Source organism: Sardina pilchardus, chromosome 7 (assembly GCF_963854185.1).
Source record: "Sardina pilchardus chromosome 7, fSarPil1.1, whole genome shotgun sequence".
NCBI classification, from domain to species: domain Eukaryota; kingdom Metazoa; phylum Chordata; class Actinopteri; order Clupeiformes; family Clupeidae; genus Sardina; species Sardina pilchardus.
In genome coordinates this window covers 30,911,492-30,932,096 of record NC_085000.1, presented here as the reverse complement: position 1 = coordinate 30,932,096, position 20,605 = coordinate 30,911,492, and the positions used below count along the sequence as shown (strand labels likewise).

Genomic DNA, 20,605 nt, shown 5'->3' with positions numbered 1-20,605 from the left:
GACACGGCCCCGGAGGCGACGGGGACTCCAGCGCCTCGGCCACCCTCCGGCCTGCCCGCACGCCCAGCCGGTACCGAACCCGGTCCGAGCAGCACGAGGCGCCACGCGGCCAGAACCTCAACCACACCTACTCTCCCAGCGCGCGCAGGAGAGACGAGGAACGGGGCGACAGTCGGAACTCCAGCCCGGCGACCCCGCGGTTCCAATCGCTGTCCAGAAACATAGTCGAGTCGGGTCGAGCCGGGTCGAGCCAGAGGAGGGGGTCGGACGAGGCCAGGAGGCCCCCGAGGGCTAACGGGACGCCAGTGACCGGAGGCCGCAGTGCGGAGAACAGCCCCTACTTGTCTAGACGCCGCTGCGGGTCTCGGACTCCTCAGCGCTACCAGAGCTGTATGCAGCTGCGCTCCACCTCCACCAGCGAGGGCCTGGGGCTGCCGGAGGCCGACGAAGAGGCCTCCTGCACAGCCTTGAACCCGGTTACCGGGGAAATGGAGCCCCTGGCTCCCAGTGCGGCTAACGCTAACTCAGCTAGCCATGCTAATGTCACAAATGCCGCTAACTCTGCTAACGCAATGACCTTGCCCCTACCGTTACCTCCTCCGCTGCCCCCGGCCTCCCCGCGCATGGAGTGGAAGGTGAAGATCCGTAGCGACGGGTCGCGCTACGTCGCCAAGCGTCCGGTGCGCGACCGGCTCCTGAAGGCGCGCGCCATGAAGATCAGCGAGGAGCGCAGCGGCATGACGACGGACGACGACGCCGTGAGCGAGATGAAGATGGGCCGCTACTGGAGCAAGGAGGAGCGCAAGCAGCAGCTGCTGAGGGCGCGCGAGTACCGCCGCCGCCGCGAGTTCATGATGCAGAGCCGCCTGGACTTCCTGCGCGAGCGCGACGGCAGGGACGGGCGAGAGGCGGGCGGGGGCGGGGCCGCGGCGCAGGGCGACTCCCCAGGCCACGCCTCCATCCTGGAGCTGAGCCAGAAGAAGAGCATGAAGCGGCGGAACCGTAAAATCCTGGACAACTGGATCACCATCCAGGAGCTGCTCGCTCACGGCAGCCGCTCCGCCGACGGGCAGAAAGTGTACAACCCGCTTCTCTCCGTCACCACAGTCTGAATCGGAGAACGGGAGAGAGGAGAGTGAAAGAAAAACACAACTGGAAGTGACTTAAAGGCAGGGAATTAAAAAAAGCGGAGAAAAGTTAGAGAGGAGAAATACAATAACAAGCAAAATGAAAAAGAATGATCAAAATTCAATAAACCACAAGCTGCTATACATTCTGTAGAGGATTTTAAAGCAATGAGGTTAATCATGAATACATACTGGTAATATTCATACAGCATTCATACGTAGATTGAGAACGTAGTAACATAGCATGGGCATAGCCCCGTGAAACGGATGCTGCACTTCTCTGTCCAGTCAGATGATGATAAATGAATGTAAATTGAAAATAATTCGATGCCTGTAATTTTCTAAACATTTTTTTTAATCACAAGAATGTCTGTTCGGAGGTACTCCTATAACTTTGTATGACATTTTTATCATAAATGCCAACTCTTTTTATGAAAGTGTGGTGCCATAATAAGCATGAAGCCTAACAGAAGTGTTGATAGTCCAAACAAAGTCCGCACATCACATTTCGTTTTTGAAACGTGCCATACGATTCTGTACACAGAAACACACCGCCCGTACAGTGGGCCGAAGCAAGACCAAAAATAAGTTCATCCCTATAACAGATGCCTTATGGGTTTTCTGTGATTCTGTCCCTCTACCTGAGCGTTGTACAGCTTCTCTCTGTGTGCTCTCTGTGGGGTGTTTCTGTTCATGTGTATTTCTTGTGTCTACGGTAAACCCTGTACATAGTTGAACTGCAGTGGCTCAAAGAGGAGAGAGAAGACAACCAAAAGAGCACAAAAGAATAAGGGCACAGCCTAGTGCTGATAATCAATCAAACGATGGCTTGAGTAAGTAAGTTTGGCAAATAACACACGCCATACACAGTTCCGGAATGACGTTGATTGCTTCCTGACAAAAGGCCTTGAGACTCCAGACATTGAATGTTAGGCTGTCGGGACTGTTGTGTGTGGGAAAGTAATGAGCAAGCCAAATCATTTGGATATTAAGAGGCGGGATGAGATGGTTTATGGCTCATCTTTGTCCCCTGTGGTCTGCTAATGTATACACTCTGAAACATAGGTCAAAGGTCATTAAAGAGACACTTCACCAATTAGCATTAAGCTTTGTATCTTTAGAAAACCAGTCATGTTTTTGAATGGTCGTGCATCATTCCCTCAGTTTGCCTTCAGATTGGAGAAATACGGATTTCTATGAAAACCATGCATAGGACTTCCTGCTTTCAATGATGTAAAATGATGATTTTTACATCATTGAAAGCAGGAAGTCCAACATTGAAATCAGCATTTCTCCCATCTCAAGGCAAACAGAGGGAATGATGCACGACCATTCAAAAACATGACTGGTTTTCTAAAGATACAAAGCTTAATGCTAATCGGTGAAGTGTCCCTTTAACCCTTCCATTGTAATTCTGTCATGGACTCCAACAAACAAATCTAGCCATAAATGCATAATTTTGAAAGGAATAAAGATGATATTGGGCTTTTTCAGAAAACAAAGCAAAGCACAGAACAACCTTTTTGAAGATCTTATATTTGAGGAAGTGATACTTTGTTAAAGGGAAGTTGAACACACCAACTACGGACCAATTTTAAACTGAGTTTCATAATTCTGTATACATCACTGAGCAAAGACACAAGGTATTTTCATACAGAAAGTATGATTGAGCCTATTTCGTTGGCAATGCACATGTGCAAAAGGACCACGTAAAAAAAGGATAGGTACTTAAACTGGACAAAAGTGGCACAATTATATTTGATGTGGTGAAATGCAAGGACAGAAGTTATAAGCTAATGATTGTAAATCAAAATCTTATTATGACTACTACACGGCCACATTTTTTATTTTGGGAAAATTGACAGTTGGGACTCTTTGATGACAAGAAACTGCATGTTGTTAATAGCATTCTCAATCAGTTTTTATTCAAAGCTGTAGTAGGTATTGTTCATAATTGAATAAATATAAATATGTGTGTGTGTGGTAGGTCTGTGTGGATGGAGTCAGGTGTGAATTTGTTGTGTCTTATATTAGGCAATAGCCAGTTTTTATGATTGTGTTGCTTTTACTGTGTATTTGTGGTTCAGTGGTAGGCTTCTTGTAGATAAAGCTATCGTTTTGTTCAAACAGAAAATGTTGTAAAATAAAGCTTTTACCAAAACCTTTGGGACGGCTTCGAAGGTATGATTAACCAATATGATGACAATCATATTATGATGTCTCATGTGGGTGCAAACTCATCCAAAACAGCATATCATTAGACCAGGATATAGGATTTTCCAATAATAAACTGTGAAAGCATTTGACGTTAGTATGACAAAATCCACACTTTGTACGTCTGAAGTAGGATAGTCAGTTGAATGACTATGAATGGCTGCAATACACTGGCTCTATTGCCGCTGACTTCAATAGCCCCCTCTGGCGGTACTGTCCAGGGTTCTGATTTTGTTCAGTGATCACGCCACGCTTGACGTTTGGCCAACTGAGCTACGCTAGAGGCTGTCAGACAAGACAATCAAAGTCAGTGGAGCATCGAACAGCCGCGCTATCCTAGATTAGGACGTTACAGAGTGAAAGTTTGTGAGTTGCTTGCCCTCCCGCCTGGGTAACCCTGAAAAACGAAAACATTTTGTTACAACGTGGTGAAGGATTGTGGTCGTCAATGAAGAAAAGAATAAACACTGTAGGATTACTACAACAAGAGAGGTGTGTTTACCTGGGGCCTATTTCACAAAACCAGAGTAAGTAGATCCAAGATAAGTGACGACACACGCGGTTGACCAAGCCTGGTCAAAGTAAACATGCTAAATACGTTTCACTAATGCTGAGCGCAGATGAGTTGAGGGGGCTAGGTCAAGACAGGTCTAAGTTATTCGGTATGTGTGCGCGTTCTCGTTTCTCCCCCAAATAACTCACGGTGGGAATAAAAAAGACGCGAAAAATAGCGTCTTGCACACAAAGTGAACAACCGCTTTTGATATAGACTAACAACGAGGTAAAGTTGTACTTTTTTGGATGGGAATCATGAGTATTTCTGTTACATAGCGGGAGTAGGTGTGGCAGATCAACTGAATGCAAATTTACGTATGCACCCACGTGTGTGAGCTTCCTTGTCTCAGCACGCAACGTCATTAAGAAAGCTCTTTGCCACCGCAAAGATGCACAAAGTATGTCCTATATTATCTTAATTTGTCTTAAAGGCCGAATTAGTTGAAAACACCTTCGAAAAATGTCCCCTCCACTTCCAACCAACTACTACAGTAGGCTATTCATCAAACGTCCGTCAAAAAAGAAGCAAACAACGAGTATTATAAGGCCACCATAATTTAAATGACACCCATATGGTATAGGCAGCCATGCTGCTGTGTTTTGCGAGTAAATACAAGTGGCAAATAATATATAAATGGAATACAGCTCTTTGAAAAAATCGCATGGAGGTCTGATTTGACTGACAGCTAGCAGAACCAATCAGATATTGTAATTACCATTAGAATTAACTTAGCTTGGCTGTTAGCCTGGTCGGGAGCAGGCTAGCTTCCAAGTATAAATTCCCATGGTAACTTATATGTGATCTCTTCTGTGAAACCAAGTCAAGGCTATGTTCATCCAGGATAACCCAGTAAGCCTGTCTAAATCCCCTATCTTGGTTTTGTGAAATACCCCCCAGTAGAGACACGGGCTACCAGACCGTGCTAGCGAGCTAGCTAGGTCGAGTTAGCATGCTAGCTGCATAGCTTAGCAAGCTTAGGATATAGCGTTATTATCTTATTGTGATGAGGGTTGTTCCGAGAAAAGCAATTGGGAGGACAACGTGAGTCCGATTGGGAGCTGGCTGGCGTGAGATTATGCAATGCCGTCGGCTGTTTCAGGTTCATTACAGGAACAGTATAGAGTTAACTCCCCTAACGGAACTGATTTTACTATTCACTTACAGCAGTCGTTAGCTTAGGTTTCTATCTTTTGACTCGAAAACTTCCCGTTGTTCGACAAGCAAGAAGAACTCTTTACATCAGGTAAGACCAGGATTTGGCTGCTGTACTAACCGTCTGTGGGTTTTACATACCAGAATATGAGTTTGCTAACATCACGGGCAAATGTAAGCATCTCTGCTAGTTTGCTGCCTTTTTAAACTCTCCATTTCGTTCTGGTTCTAACCAATATCTAGCCGCACCATGAACAAGCAAGTACTTGGATAATCGATAGCAGTAATTGAATGATTGGTGCACGGCTTACCCACGCTTGTAGCTTGTTGTCTACATTTGCAACATTTTTTACATGTGTTACTAAGTTACCATATATATGCCTCTATGCTAATTAACTAGGTCCATAGCATAAATGGGGGTGTGTTACTCAATGGTTGTGTTTAGCAAAGTTAGCTGTGATTGTGGTTGGCTAATTAGCCAAATAACACCAACGTTAATGTTTCTCTGGTGTTAAATGCTCAATGACTTCGTTATGAACGAATTGATGGGCAGTTATGTAACAGTGTGATGGATATTGATTAATTAACAACCTGCAAACAATATTAGCCACCTGTGAACCCTCCCCAGATCGAAAAGCTGGCCAGTAGCTCAGCTAGGGGACTTCCTCTGCATGGCTAGCTAGCTGCCTAGTCCAGTAACTTTTCGCTCCATCACGGGTTAGGATTGGTCTGTTTCTTTTGTGTGTGTGTGTGTGTGTGTGTGTGTGTGTGTGTGTGTTTTTAACGGACCTCTGTTCTTATAGTAACGTTTACTTACTTGAATGAAACGATGTTTCACTTTATGTTTTTGGTTCTTTTGACATCAGCTAGTGTTCTGAATATTGCTTGTTCTCCAGGGAAAACACTAACAGTTGCATGCCACAGGTGTCAACAACAGCAATGGTCAGTTTTTGTATAAAAAACAATGAGACACACAAACAGCTGGTAATTGTAGATTGTTTATTTGTTTCTTCAATTTCCAATTGAATGATTTTCCTTTACAAAATATTGTATTTTCAGCTTTGGTGTTAAAAGAATGTCATTGCTCATAGTTTTTGCAAGTTTTCAATAGACAGGCCCGAGGCTATTCCATATATCGAATGGCTTTTCAGAACAGTACCAGTAACCCCCGCCCCACCACCACCACCCACCCGACAAGTCTACTATACTGTACATGAGTCATGTCGTTTCTCAGTGGCCTTTAGCATGCAAGGGGAGAGTTAGGCAAACCACAGACATCACGTTCACAAAACCAGCACAACGGGTTACCACTTCGACGTGTCTCAACAGCCTGCTGATCGGCAGAAGTTTCCAGCCACACGACTGAAAGGAAGCAGACCAAACTCTCTTCTTGCTGATTGCATCAACTCAAAGTCCTTTTAGAAGGGATGGCCTGTTTAAAATGGCACGGTTATACTGAGCCTGTTATTTGTAGTAGCAGTTCAATGAAACGTGATTAAGTACACTATGAAGTAGAGATTTTTTGATTGGCACCTCTGGAGCTGTGGGAATCCTCAGTAAATTTTAAGGGGCTTTATGTTAGAGGTCCTAATGCTATAGAGGAATCTTGTTTTCATAGACTCACTGACCGACTCTCTTGTGTGTTTGTGTGTAGTCTGTAGTCTTTTGAGTTGTGAGCCTACCTTCTAAGCCTCTCGGTCGGATTAGTGAGTCTTTTCTTTCGGCCCCCACTGTCTGACATGAACCTCGACGGTCGGCCACATCTGTTATTGATGTGGCCCACTCCAGGGAAGTCAAGGACATGACCTCGTTTGCCAGTCCTGTCTCTCAGTCCATTTCCCATCCCCCGCCCCCACCCCACCCCGCATGTCCTCCTAATGCACATTGACAGATTTGGTGGTCTTAAATCTGTGGCTTACTCACAGCCTAGTTTGATCTCATCTCTTCCCTGCTATAGCCATGCCGTGAGAGTTGTTATAGGCTGGTGTTGCGAATTTCAGTTCTGCTTGAAGTGAATAGTTGCACAAACTTTGAGATGATGTGTGCTAGGTTTGTCACGAAAGAACACCGACCTACACTCAAGCATTGATCAGAAATGCACAAGCTTTGACTTGACTTGGTTTAAGATTATTCAGTTATGGCCGAAGTCACTGTTATGTAGGCTGCATTTAAAGACTGCATTACTGAGGCTTGTTGTCAGGACATGTTCTCCCTTTCTCTCTGGTCTTTTCTACTTTGAATAAGCAAGCTGAATGGAGTGGAAGTCCTCGGGGGTTACGCCTACGCAAAAGAAAATATGAGGCTCGGAAAAGAACAGAGCTTGTGTTTAATGCAGACGTGTTCGGTCTCAAAAGAGTGCTTGTTGCAGTTTCTCACTTTGCTCCTGATTTTTTTCGCTGAATAGGCCTATAAGATAGGAACTAAAACGTTCAACTTTGCCACCCTCCACTGGCTCAGTGAAGGTTGCATTCATGCATGGATCCTCTTTACCCCGTTTTTTTCAGTGAATGGAGCCAAGTACATTGCTTCTGAGTCAAGAAGTGTAAAAGCCGGGAGCTGCCTGAACAGCTGGTTTTATTGTCTCTAAAGCAAACAGTCCAGCACTTTTTTATCGGGGCCTTATCGTAGTTGTAAATGTGTGTAACAGGTCATTCCTCTACGCAGGGAAGACACTCTGGCTTCCCATGACGTAAGCTACTGAAAGGGTATTGACGTTCCGCTTAGAGAAGCAAGCACTTTCACCTGGAGTGAGCTTCCGACGTGTGTGTGTGTGTGCGTGTGTGTGTGTCATTCTGTGTCAAAGTGAGCGTGCACATGTGTGTGTGTGTGTATGCTTTATCTGATCTCTAGGGGAAAGGGTGCCTATGGCCTTGGTGTAGCAAACAGGAAGCACAGGCTGAATTTCTCCTGGTTCGCTCCTCTCAGTGGTGAAAGCTAACGTCAGCACAGCCTGAGCAGCTGCTGGGAGGGCATAGGAAGGGTGCACAGAAGCTGGGAAGGTAAAGGCTGACGCACCAGGTGAGGGAGGGAAGGAGGGAAGGAGGGAAGGAGGGAGGGAGGGAGGGAGGGAGGAAGGGAGGAGGAGGGAGGTAGTTATCGAACACTTTGGCTGTATTTGGCTGAACTGTAGTTTCCTCTCAGAAAAGATGCGGGCTACGGATTTTTTTAAAAATTATTATTGTTGCGGAGCCCTTCGGCCCTTTAGCTTTCAACATAGTGGAGGTTCTGACAATAGCTGGGTATCCATTTGGCTTATTTGCATATTTTGGAGGTGTTCATGAAAATTTGCCTGAAGAAAATGTATGTTTCCATCCGCTATGGTATGCAAATTGAAAATGGACATTGATTCTTGATTCTTCTCTCGAGTTGCAAAAAGCTGTGAGACTAAAACATAAGGTTGTCTGTGAAATCTGTGTTGTCTGTGTGTATTATTTATGAAAACAAATTTGATACAGATAAACTCATTTCCATCAATGTAGTCATATTATAGGCTAAAATATGCTAATCAAACAACACCCTTTCAACACCTCAAATGTGTATATCAGGGCTCCCTTGAAAAAGAGATTTCAGATCTCAATGGGACTCACTTGATAAAATGAATGATAAAGAAAAATAAATAAAAGAAAATAGTATTCACATCCTAGAATTTAAAGTGTTTCATGTTGGTTGGAAACCCAGCTATTGTCACTGTAAGATTGCGTTAAAAACGAAACCAATGGAATTTCCACTGAAAGGGATGGCCTTTCATTGCCCTTTGTTGCATATAATAGTGGAGTATACAAGCATACATTCCTAGTTTGCTTGGTAAATATGTCACTCCAGGTGGTGGGGAACCTTTGATTTCCATTTCAAAGACATGCTGTTAAAGAACTGTACACTTATCTCCGACTGCGAAGGTCACACCAGACTCCATGGGAGTCGTGTGAGAGGTCGGCCTAGTGCCAGGTGTGTTAGTCTAGATTGGTTTCTATGACCCGACCCGATTGTGGCCGATCTAAACTTCTGTCTTATATGCTCCATTGTTTCCAAGAACTTTATGTTGGCTGGAAGGTGACTGGTTTCTATTGTCTTCCCTCCACAGAAAGGCGTTGCACATTACTGGTTAATGATGATTACGACGACGATGATGATGAAGACGACGACAACCAAGAGCTTTGAGCTCTAGCCACGAGACCCCATCATAGGGAAGCCGATGGAGGAGGCGCAGCGGAGTGTCCAGGAGACCCAGCCGGCGCTGCTGACCATGGGGGGAGTGGAGCCGCACGCACTGGGAGCGCCGCCGTCCCGAACGTCCCCACGGACAGAGCTCCGCGCCCCCACCGCCACTGTGGCGTCGTCGTCGTCGTCGTCGTCCCCTCGTGCCCTCGGGGAGAGCGGCTGGGTGGGACTCGGAGGAGGAGGAGAGTCACTCTCCTCGGACTGTGGGGGGGCATCAGACCTGCAGGACCTGGGTTCGGAGGAGGAGGGCAGCGAGATGGAGGGCAGCGAAGGCACGGAGGTGTCGCCCCCGGGCAGCGGCAGTGGCAGCAGAGGTGCCTGGGATGCCAGCTTTCAGAACGGGCACAGGGGTGACGAGGGCAAGCAGGAGGAGAATAATAATAATAGCAACAGCAACAGCAGCAGTGCCCATGCCAGCCCGGTACCCGCCAGCACCACCCCCAACTTTACAGGTGAGATGGGCATCAGTGTAGAATTTGTTAATGGCCTCCATTACAGTATATTACTGCCCAATTGACTGCTCATACCCCTAGCAATAACTTCGCCTGAATACAGTATGGATTTCAATCAGCTGCTCTGTGAAAAGCAGTTTGTCTTGATTGATTCTAACATGTACAGTGTGTGTGTGTGTGTGTGTGTGTGTGTGTGTGGGGGGGGGGGGGGGGAGTGTTTTATATAACTGTGTGTGTGTGGGTGCATGCTTGTGTGTACTGTATGTCTGTCTGTGTTTGACATACTGTAATTTCCCGCTTATAAATCACAGTTTATACATACATTTCTGCAGCCCTGAGGTCAATACTGAGGGTGGCATATCTACAGGCGTTTCTTCATTCTTCTCTGTGATTTAAAGCACAATCTAATCTAATGTGGCATCTAGTTTCAGGTGAAACAATTTGTTTCTGTAGGTTACAGTATGTCATTCACCTTATGAGTAACTTTAAACATCAATATCAATACCACCGTGCACTTACGACTCATGATAGATCTATCTATCTATCTATCTATCTATCTATCTATCTATCTATCTATCTATCTATCTATCTATCATGAGTCGTACTGTAAGTGCACGGTGGTAGTGTAGTAACTAAGGAGCTCCGCTAGCACTCAAATTTGTGAGTTAGATTGTTGTTCCTGGCCCCTGCCACTGGTGTCTGCAAGTTTCTTTACATAAAGGTGTCAGCTAAACACATAGATAACATAACAAACAAGAAAAGCACTCAGAGAGTGCAGACCTCCGCCTGCATTGTTCTTCTGAAGTTGTCATACTGTACATTTAAACCTAAACTATTCAGATCGCCACGTGGCCATACCATGTAATTACACCACTAACCTAAATACACAAAGGCCCTTTCCGAAACGGATCCCTACTCACTTCGACTCGGTTAGCGAGTGAACTTCCTTTTCAAGTCCACTCGTGGGTGCGGAGAACACTCGCATTTGAAGGGTTAGGGGGTTAAAACAGCGCTACATTTCGGATGCGCTTGAAGGGAGAAGGAAGTTGACGTCATATTCGTTTTCATAGAAATTATGAAGGCAATATATATTAAATCGCCAATTAAGATGTTCTGGACACCCCTGTGTATTAGGATATACATCCCTCTTCTCTCCTTTCATTACTATGAGTGAGGAGTTGCATTTTATGCTTTATTTAACATCAAAATATAAAAGTGCTGTAAATGCGACCTGCACATGTGTTTAAATAGTACAGCCTACTTCTGTACGATCTTGCACATTTTACTGAGTATCAAACTAAACATGAGTTGTTACAATATAGCTTAAATCACGCTTTTGTCTGTAAATGCTGTCATACGGACCAAAAAACAACTGGCATGGAGATACGCGAGCTGCACGAACACTTGAAAACGGTTGCACCTGCGTTTCAAGTCAGCATCGATGCTGACTTGCTCCTGGAGGCGTGGTAGCCCCTCTCCCTAGGCACTTCACTCGACTCAAAATTCGTTTCGGATGATACTTAATGTGGCGGACCCTCGCGTGAACGCGCAAACGAAGTGGAAGTGTGTAGTGTTAGAGTTTAGGGGCTGGTTTCGGAAAGGGCCAAACTCTACATTAATTTCCTGTGTATTAGCCGCATTGTGTATTAGCCGCAGGACAGTGTTATATACATGTTAATTTGGCAAATTTTGTCAAATCAATGTATAAGCTGCAGCTAATATTTGGGAAATTACGATAAGTCTCAAAACAATCGGTTCTACCTAGCTGGAGTTGCTGCAGCCAACAGCTAGATCTGCCAGACCGCTAACAGTGCTTCACTCTGCGGGCATGAACATGGGGGCTCATTGTTTGTGCTCACTGAATTGGATGTTAATGTTGCGCTTTGGATAATTAAGAAATGTATAACGTGAATTTGTGACTAGTGAACTTCTCAAAAAAGTGTTGAATCAAATGACACAGGGAATCACTTGGAATATTTTGTATTTTTGTATCATAAGTAACGAAGTATTTATTTATACGTGATTGTTGATTTACACACTATATATACATGATTGTTGAATGCATAATTATTAACATGAATGCACAATTTTTTTCGTATCATTTGCATAAAACACTGACATGCGTGTGTGTGTGTGTGTGTGCAGACATGTCTCAGACGCCGTCCCTGTCGTTGACGGAGCAGCTCCGACTGGGTCGGGATGACCCATCTGGGATGGGCGTCAGTGTGGAGTGTCGGATCTGCGGGGACAAGGCCTCCGGATTCCACTACGGTGTGCACGCCTGCGAGGGCTGCAAGGTGGGTCTCTCTCTCTCTGTATCTTCCTCCCTCTCTCTCTCTCTCTCTCTCCCTCTCTCTGTATCCCTCTCTCTTTCTTTCTCACACACTCTCTCTATCTCTATCTCAAATTCGAATTCGAAGTTCCTTTTTTAGCATGACTGTAAGGGAACAGTGTTGCCAAAACTATTTTTGCATACAGCATAACATACATAAGACCATAAGAGAAAAACAAAAACAGAAAATACACAAGGAGAGGTGGGTACATCAGTGTGGGGTGGACACACACACACACACACACACTCACTCACACTCTCTCTCTCTCTCTCTCTCTCTCTCTCTCTCTCTCTCTCTCTCTCATGACTCTAACTAACACTGTGAGCAAACACATACAAGGACCTTTCGAGGCCACAGCATTAGACGTGAAATACCACACACAGTGGACTGTTGAGACCGCTGAGGTCTGGTAGCCGCCTCTGTAGCCACGTGGCCTAAACAGAAGGACTGAGGAAGAGTTACTACCTTATTCCTGTTCCTACATTAAATTCACCCACAACTAGTGCTGGGACGATAACTGCATTACCACAATACTGCGGTGACGTGACGCCTACTGTGGTTCTGAGCTCGTCACTGCAAAACAAAAATGAAATCCCGGTAAAGGGGTGTAGTGCCAAATCGCGGTCATTTATTGCGTTTCAACCGCGGTAAGAAAAAGATCCATGCCGTCCCAGCCATACCCAAAACATTTTAAAATACACCATATGGACATGACATGCTGCCATTGCACACTTTGCACCATCCCCCCACTCACAGATCTGTTTAATAGCTCTTTCTTTATCTTATTATCTTTCTTTATCTATGACTTATCTATGAATTATCTTCCTGTACCACTGTACAGGAAGAAGTTGAGAAACTAACCATATTTTATTACATGCTTTACAATTATACCTCTATTTATGTGATGTGACGTGAAAATCCTTGCGTGTAGCTCCATATAAGAGTAAATAAATGAACGTTTCAACAAGAATGAGACTTGCATGACTGAATCTGATTCAGTGATCCTGCTAAGTGCACCGCACAGGAAAATAAACTTTATAGTGCAGCCACCCTCTCACCCACTCAGAAAGCTCTTATCTGCGTTTTATGTTTTCTTTTTTATTATGATCTTTACCTTTTAAACCATTCTTTGACTCTTGCCCTACTATGTGTTTATTTGTTATCCTCCTCGTCCAGGGTTTCTTCCGGCGCACCATTCGTATGAAGCTGGAGTATGATCGCTGTGAGCGCGCCTGCAAGATTCAGAAGAAGAGCCGAAACAAGTGCCAGTACTGCCGCTTCCAGAAGTGCCTCGCACTCGGCATGTCCCACGACGGTGAGCTGTGTTCCCACGGGTCATAGAATTTCTGGAATATCAGGGAATTTGAAAAAGTGTTGGCTTTTTAAAGAGACCCTATGCAACTTTTTCATAGTCATAAAATCGCTTAGAGATCGTTGTTTTGCTTGACTGACCAGTTTTATCGAAAACAGTAATATTTCCTCCCGCCCCCAGTGTCCCTATCCGCTATTGCAACCTTGCAGTTTGTTCAGGAGACGATCGTTCCCTGTTTACATCTGGAAGGCTGAGATGCATAAAGAACAAGAAGAACCATGCTTGCAATTTATATATAGCCTATATATGTATAAATATACACGCTAAAGCTGTTGGGGAAGCTCTGCAGAGAAATATGCAAGCATAAAACGAGCGAAAATGAAAAACGAAACCGAAACTTAAGATGAAATCGCCAATCCTGCATAGTTTCTCTTTAATGCAGTGTTTTCCTTTCCTATACTGCGACTGTTTCTTTGTCCATACAGGGGCAAATCGTTACTTGCATAAAACACTGTCCCGCGTCTTATACTGTACACAGGGAATGTAATGTAATGTGAACTGTAATGTCTTTTGTCCTTCATGCCTTGTATTTTTTTATCAACTTCCTGAAAGGAGTTGATTGGAGGCTGACAACTGCATTACATTACTGTATTTAGTTTGATTTGGTCCTCAGTTCTCCATCCTCAGGTCTGAACACTCCATGTCACACCATGGGAATGTGCTGTTCAGTTTTCAGTTAATCTCACTCTGCCCTCTAGTGGCATAATGTGGTATGGCATGACATCGCCTACATCATTTAAAACAGAAAGTCAGGGAAGAGAGAATCCGAAGCAGGCAGATCAGTCTGTACACATAGCAGGATAAACATACAGTATGAGTAAATATGTGACATATGTCCATGATAGACATAAAATATATCTTAAGTATTCAAGGTCAATGGTGGCTAAATTAGTGTATGGAGTAGAAAGGAAGTAAATATTGTATGTGTGGCTATTATGTCCTGACTGCCCTGACCCTGACCTTTGACCCTTCCCACAGCGATCCGGTACGGGCGGATGCCAGAGGCGGAGAAGAAGAAGCTGGTGGCCGGGCTGCTGGCGGGAGAGCAGAGCGTCCAGAATCCTGGCGGCTCCGACCTCAAGACCCTGGCCAAGCACGTCAACACTGCCTACCTGAAGAACCTCAACATGACCAAGAAGAAGGCCCGCAGCATCCTCACTGGCAAGACCAGCTGCACCTCGGTACTTGAGAACCTTCAGCATTTTTCAGGCCAAGAACCCGTTGGCTAATAGAGATCTATAGAGATTTGTGTGCGTACATTGTAATGGTATATAAAATACCAGTAAAAAAAAACAAAAACGAATTATTAACGGATTCATATATTTATTGAATACAACTTTTTTTTTTTTTTTTTTTTTTTAAGAAAATAATTGGGATTACATCATTTAGTCCCCCCTGTGTTGAAATTCTCTAGTCTAGAAGGTTTCTAATCCCATAGCCGCAGAAGGCCTGTTCACATTGCCCCAGCACACAGCAACACACTTGCAGTGAACCTCGAGTTCATTTGGCCAGTGTTAATCAGCCCAGTAGTGTCAATGGGACACATGAGCATTTCACCTGTCAAATAATATAAAAGAGGTCACTTATTATCATTACTGTATGTTGGAGTCTATTTAATAATGTTAATGTAGAAACAGCCCTGTGTGTGTGTGTGTGTGTGTGTGTGTCCATAAGTCTGTGCATGTATTCTACTGCATCCTTAATATTTGTGTCCCTGCACCCTTTTCTTCCATGGGGACATAAATAAATGGTTAAAGTGTACAGTATTTGTGTGTCAGTGCTGTATGTCAGACTCATTCTGCTGCCCTGTCCTGTCTTTACTCCTCGGCAGCCGTTTGTGATCCACGACATGGACACGTTGTGGCAGGCTGAGAACGGCCTGGTGTGGAACCAGCTCAATGGTGCCCCGCCCAACAAGGAAATCGGCGTCCACGTCTTCTACCGCTGTCAGTGCACCACCGTCGAGACCGTCAGGGAGCTCACAGAGTTTGCCAAAAACATCCCAGGCTTCGTGGACCTCTTCCTCAACGACCAGGTAACGGCATGCTACTTCTCATGGACTTTGACTTGTTCACAGCTAGCTCTGAATTATAGAGGGATTTGGAAGTTACTCATTTGACTTGGTGAATGGTTGAAACAAATATGTGGTGGAACTGGAAGTCTCATCAATCAGGATTTCATATAAAAACCTTGCTATCTATTTACCTTTTTCAGCTATGGATGTGAGTATACATGTATTATGTCACGTGTAGAGGAGGTGGCCTACCGTGTTAAATACATGTATACTGGGACTGTCGCAAAATCAGAATTTCTCTACACAATTAACATGGGCAAAATAATATAACATTTGAACAAATAATAATAATAATAATAATAACAATGTTATCAGTTAAATTCATTAGTTACTTATGTTTTGTCTTGATGTTTGGCAAACAAATTGAGTTGTGAGGTGGAGAGCTTGTATACATATGAAGAGAACAATGACTTGAATAATGACATATATCACACAGTGATACTAATTAAGGATATTGATTATGGCATTCTCAATATCTCTAAAACTGGTTTATTGTGACATGTTTCCTTAAGCTGAATTTAACCCGTGAATAAGCCAAACCTTTACTTGTGTGAAATGGTCTGTTTTTCACTTAGCTTCCCATCATAGAGTTGCTTATTGTGTGTGTGTGTGTGTGTGTGTGTGTGTGTAGGTGACTCTTCTGAAGTACGGTGTTCACGAGGCCATTTTCGCCATGCTGCCGTCGCTCATGAACAAAGACGGCCTGCTGGTGGCCAACGGGAAGGGTTTTGTGACGCGCGAGTTTCTCCGCAGCCTCCGCAAACCCTTTAGCGAAATCATGGAGCCCAAGTTCGAGTTTGCAGTCAAGTTCAACGCCCTGGAGCTAGACGACAGTGACCTCGCTCTGTTTGTGGCAGCCATTATTCTGTGTGGAGGTGGGTACAGTGGGACCTTTTATTTCCCTCCTTTCTTAAGATGACTAGAAACAACTGTAATTATAACATCATGCATGACCACAATAAGGAAAGTCTCGATATTATAGCATTCTTTCTTTTTGTGATTTGCAAAATGTGATTGATTCTGATGGGCTTTTTCTAATTTGCTTTCAAAATCGTTCTGAAACCAAACTCTCTTATGCCAATAATATTAGCTTATATGCTATAAACGAACAAACGAACAACATGCAAAAAAAAAAAAAACTACCAGAGATGTGATGTTTCAAGGTTAATCCAGATTTACGGATTTTCCGTCCTGAAAATGAGACCCAACCAAATTGTACAGATCAGCTTTATATATATTATATTACATTACATTACATTACATTACATTTGGCTGATGCATGTTTAGCCAAAGCAACTTTCAACATGGTTAACAGTTTAAAACTTTTCCCCATAGTTTTAAACAATTCTTCCAATAATAAAACAATTTAAAAGGTAGAGTACAATAAGAACAAGGTCAGATAAGGTGATAAGTGCTAGAATAAGATGGAGAGGGATGTCCCTGCTCTAGTAGGAACTGGTAGCGCATTCCACCAACGAGGAACAACAAATGAGAACAGGTTGGATTGGCATACTGGTGCTAGACGTCGTTCAGAGGGATGGTACCCCAACTTTCAGAAGTCCTTTGCTACATGTAACAGACTGCTGTCAATGGCAATGGGTTTTGTGCTTCTGATTCACGTCTTTCATATCACTCTGCTAGTGCATTCACTTGTGGATGTCATTGAAAGGGTGAAGCAGATGGGGTGATCAGCTGCATTTTAGAAAATGTTTGTTTGGCGCCCCCTGGCGTCACATGTCACCCAAAAGATATTTTGGGATGGCCTTCTATATCACCATGAGAAAACGGATGAGGACAGCGCTAAGAGTTTTTATGGAAAAATGTAGTCTATGCTACAGGCATTATGCCCAAATAGTCCCTTCGCTATGTGCTCTGTATAATTTCCTGCTTTTTCGACCTTTGCCAATCACAACGCTGAACTACAGTACATTACTAGAGTGGAGTGCACCTGCTTCTTCTGTAGGTCATTTTGGATAAAAGCATCTGTTAAATGAATAAATATATTTTTCTATGTTGTAGACCGTCCAGGCTTGATAAACGTGAAACAGGTGGAGCAGATCCAAGATGGCATCCTGCAGGCCTTGAACCAGCACCTACAGCTACACCACCTGGATTCCCCTCACCTCTTCCCCAAGCTGTTGCAGAAGATGGCCGACCTGCGGCAGCTAGTCACAGAGAACGCCCAGCTTGTGCAGATGATCAAAAAGACGGAGTCAGAAACGTCGCTCCACCCGCTCCTGCAGGAGATCTACAAGGACATGTACTGAAGCAGACGCAATGTCGCTGCACTTGCTCCTGCAGGAGATCTTCGAGGCCATGTACTGAAGCTGAGCTCCATGTGGACTGACAGGGACAGGTCCTGAGGGACTGTCTGACCCTCAGACATGGGAGTTCAGTCTTAAGAATTGGGAACTTTTTTTTTTTTTTTTTTTAAGATCATGAATATTGAATTTTTCAGACAATGTCACAATTTTGTTCTTGCAAATGGAATGGCATTTATTCCACAGCCATTTCTACCTGAAACAGGTTTCACGGTTACAGCCCTTACGTCCCTCCTGTTTATCAGCTTGAAGATACAAGTGTTTTTTTTGTGTGTTTGTGTGTGTGTGTATGTGAGCAAGAGAGGAGGGAATGTTCATGGTCATATATATATTTTTTATGTTGATAATGTTTTTAAAATGTTAATCATGTTTTCCATTATGGCTATAAGCTTAGAGAAGAAACTAGTTGAGTTGCTACTAGGTGACCGCGGTTAATCTATACTAAAGATCAGGGAGTGGAGTGGCACAGGACTGCCTGTAGTCCTCCAAGGTTTTCTCCTATCACTTTCTTTAACTTTCTCAGAGTTTTAATACCGTAAAAGCACACAAACTTTTAAGTGATAGACAACAGAAAGATGTGAAAGGTGTGTTTCTGTTAAAGTAACATAGCTTGTTTAATATTGCCCTTACTAAAAAAAAAAAAAAAAAAAGACGGCAAGAAACCAGCTTATGCTGGTAGCTGATTTTAGCTGGTCTTTGCTGGTTTTCTATCAGCTATTGCTGGTCTTTGCTGGTGTAGCTGGTTAGGCCACCAGGTGGACATGTTGGCGTGACCATCTGAGGAAGCTGGTCATGCTGGTGTGACCAGCCTGTCGTGTGGGATACAGCTGGTGTAAGATGGTCATGTTGGTGACCAGGCTGCCAAGCTTGACATTGTTGATGCAAGATGGTCATGCCGATTTGCTAGAATGACCAACACAAGCTGTCATGGCCAGTAAAAACCAGCAATGTACTGTAGATCAGCAACACCAACTAAAATGATCAGCTTGAGGTGGTAAGACAAGCAAAACCAGCTGAATTACCACCGTAAGATGGGTAAACCAGCTGAAGGTATGTTTTCGCAAGAGTTTTGCTGGTCTAGCTGGTCAACCATCATAGGGTGGTCAAACAAGCTGGTCAACCAGCAAACCACCTTTAGCTGGTCAGGCTGTTTTTTTCAGCAGGGACAGATCATTGTGGTGATGTCATTCACGATAACGCACACCCCCTCACTTGTTTATTTGCTTTTGTACTAGTGTAACAGTTGCGGGAAAAAAAAAAAACAGTTATAAAAAGAAGCCCAAAATATTATTTCAATATTGTTGGATCTTAACATTGGCTTTTTCCTCAACAAAACAGCAGAGTAAATAATACAATTCTGGAAATTGTTATACCACCAGTGGCTTTTTGCTACCCAACAACGGTGTGTTAACTTGACAGTGGAATGGTACAAACGTCAACTTTAGGTGCATTTCAACCAATCCAATTGTGTGACTGGACCTTACTGTTGTGTATGGACATATATTTAAAACGTGTTTTAGTCCTAAGCATGTTTACAAGCAGGAAACTGAAGGGAAGGAAGGGGATGTGGAGGAGGAGGAGGAGGAGGAAGACGCAAAGGAGCATCTACTGTGGATCAAGTAAATCCAGGAGGCAGCATGCTGCTGGAGTCCTGGATGGGGAACAATGGGGACTGACGGAAAAGCAATTGGATTCAGCTCTCGTTGTCATGCTGCACAATATGTAAAACACACAAATGTGTTTTATCACCGTGATCTATGCAGAGTTACAACTGACTTACACTTTTTACATTTTCTCATTAAAAAAAGAAAATATATGATCTACATGTTTTGATTTGTGTGGTTTTCACTAAAGTATAGTGTGTGGTCCCATTGTGTCAGCTCAAAGTCATTGCTATCAGCTTTTTTTGATATTGGTTTCAAAAGTGAGTAGAATTTTTTATAGTTTTTTTTATATCGTCCTCTGTTTGTGCAATGTCAGCTGATAGCTGATAGCATTGACTTTGAGCCGACACAATAGAAAAAAGGGTTACCCATACAATTAGTGGAGCAAGTTTAATGCGTAGTACTGTAGTACTCATATTTAGCTTGTTAGGACCACTGTTACCATGTTTGGGGTTTCTTATCTTGTCTCACTGACAAAGACATTGAACTTTAATCTTTTGTTGTGCCGAGCCATTAGAAATGGGATGATGATGTCTTTGAACAATTATCGATTATTAATCATGCATATTTTTTAAATAAATAATAATGACCAGAGACTGTAACGAAATAGTACTATTTTTCACATTGGATACAATAATGATTGTTATGAAGATAAACTTCAAATACAGTGGGGTGAACATGTATTTGATACCATGCTAAAGTTGAAAACCTAGAAAGACAAATATAAAATCATCATTTGACAGTTTATCTTAATGCCTTAATTAAAAGAAATGAGTAAAAATCTAACCGCTAATGACACCAATTTTCTTTGTGATTGAAGAATGTATCGTAAATAAATAAATGTTCTTCCTTAAATGCTAGGGGGAAGGAAGTATTTGACCCCCTATGTAACCCTATGGGAATTTAACACAGGGTTAAAGGCCAGCTATTTCATGGATCTAGGATACTATGCATCCTGATAAAGTTCCCTTGGTCGTTGGAATTAAAATAGCCCCACATCATCACATACCCTTCACCATAGCTAGAGATTGGTACGGTGCTTTTTCCAGTAGGTCTACAGTATTAGCCTGTTTGATGCTCATTGCTGCCATCTTGCATATCACCATTACTGTGTGCCTGCGG

The 20,605-nt window shown here is 43.5% G+C and overlaps 2 protein-coding genes across 5 annotated transcripts in view; both read left to right on the top strand.

Moving 5' to 3' along the window:
- The window catches only part of LOC134086929 (PDZ domain-containing protein 4-like), a 30,566-nt gene extending 28,130 nt beyond the window's left edge, over nt 1-2,436 (top strand). The window contains exon 5 of the mRNA XM_062540125.1: nt 1-2,436. This exon is cut by the window's left edge and continues 1,096 nt beyond it. Coding sequence (XP_062396109.1) covers nt 1-1,112 — 1,112 coding nt within the window. The 3' untranslated portion in view covers nt 1,113-2,436.
- Nucleotides 2,437-3,642: 1,206 nt separating this feature from the next.
- LOC134087926 (peroxisome proliferator-activated receptor delta-like) lies at nt 3,643-20,190 on the top strand. Of its 4 annotated transcripts, none has more exons than XM_062541774.1 (8): nt 3,643-3,833; nt 9,131-9,719; nt 11,865-12,016; nt 13,229-13,367; nt 14,403-14,605; nt 15,256-15,459; nt 16,130-16,373; nt 17,518-20,190. In XM_062541774.1, the coding sequence occupies exons 2-8, from the start codon at nt 9,242-9,244 to the stop codon at nt 17,763-17,765; spliced, it is 1,668 nt and encodes a 555-aa protein (XP_062397758.1). In that variant the 5' UTR covers nt 3,643-3,833; nt 9,131-9,241; the 3' UTR covers nt 17,766-20,190. The 4 variants fall into 4 exon arrangements, with proteins under 4 accessions (XP_062397758.1, XP_062397757.1, XP_062397756.1 ...); XM_062541773.1 differs by having other exon boundaries at nt 3,643-3,868; XM_062541772.1 differs by lacking the exon at nt 3,643-3,833 and adding an exon at nt 4,773-5,140.
- The last annotated feature ends 415 nt before the right edge of the window (nt 20,191-20,605 follow it).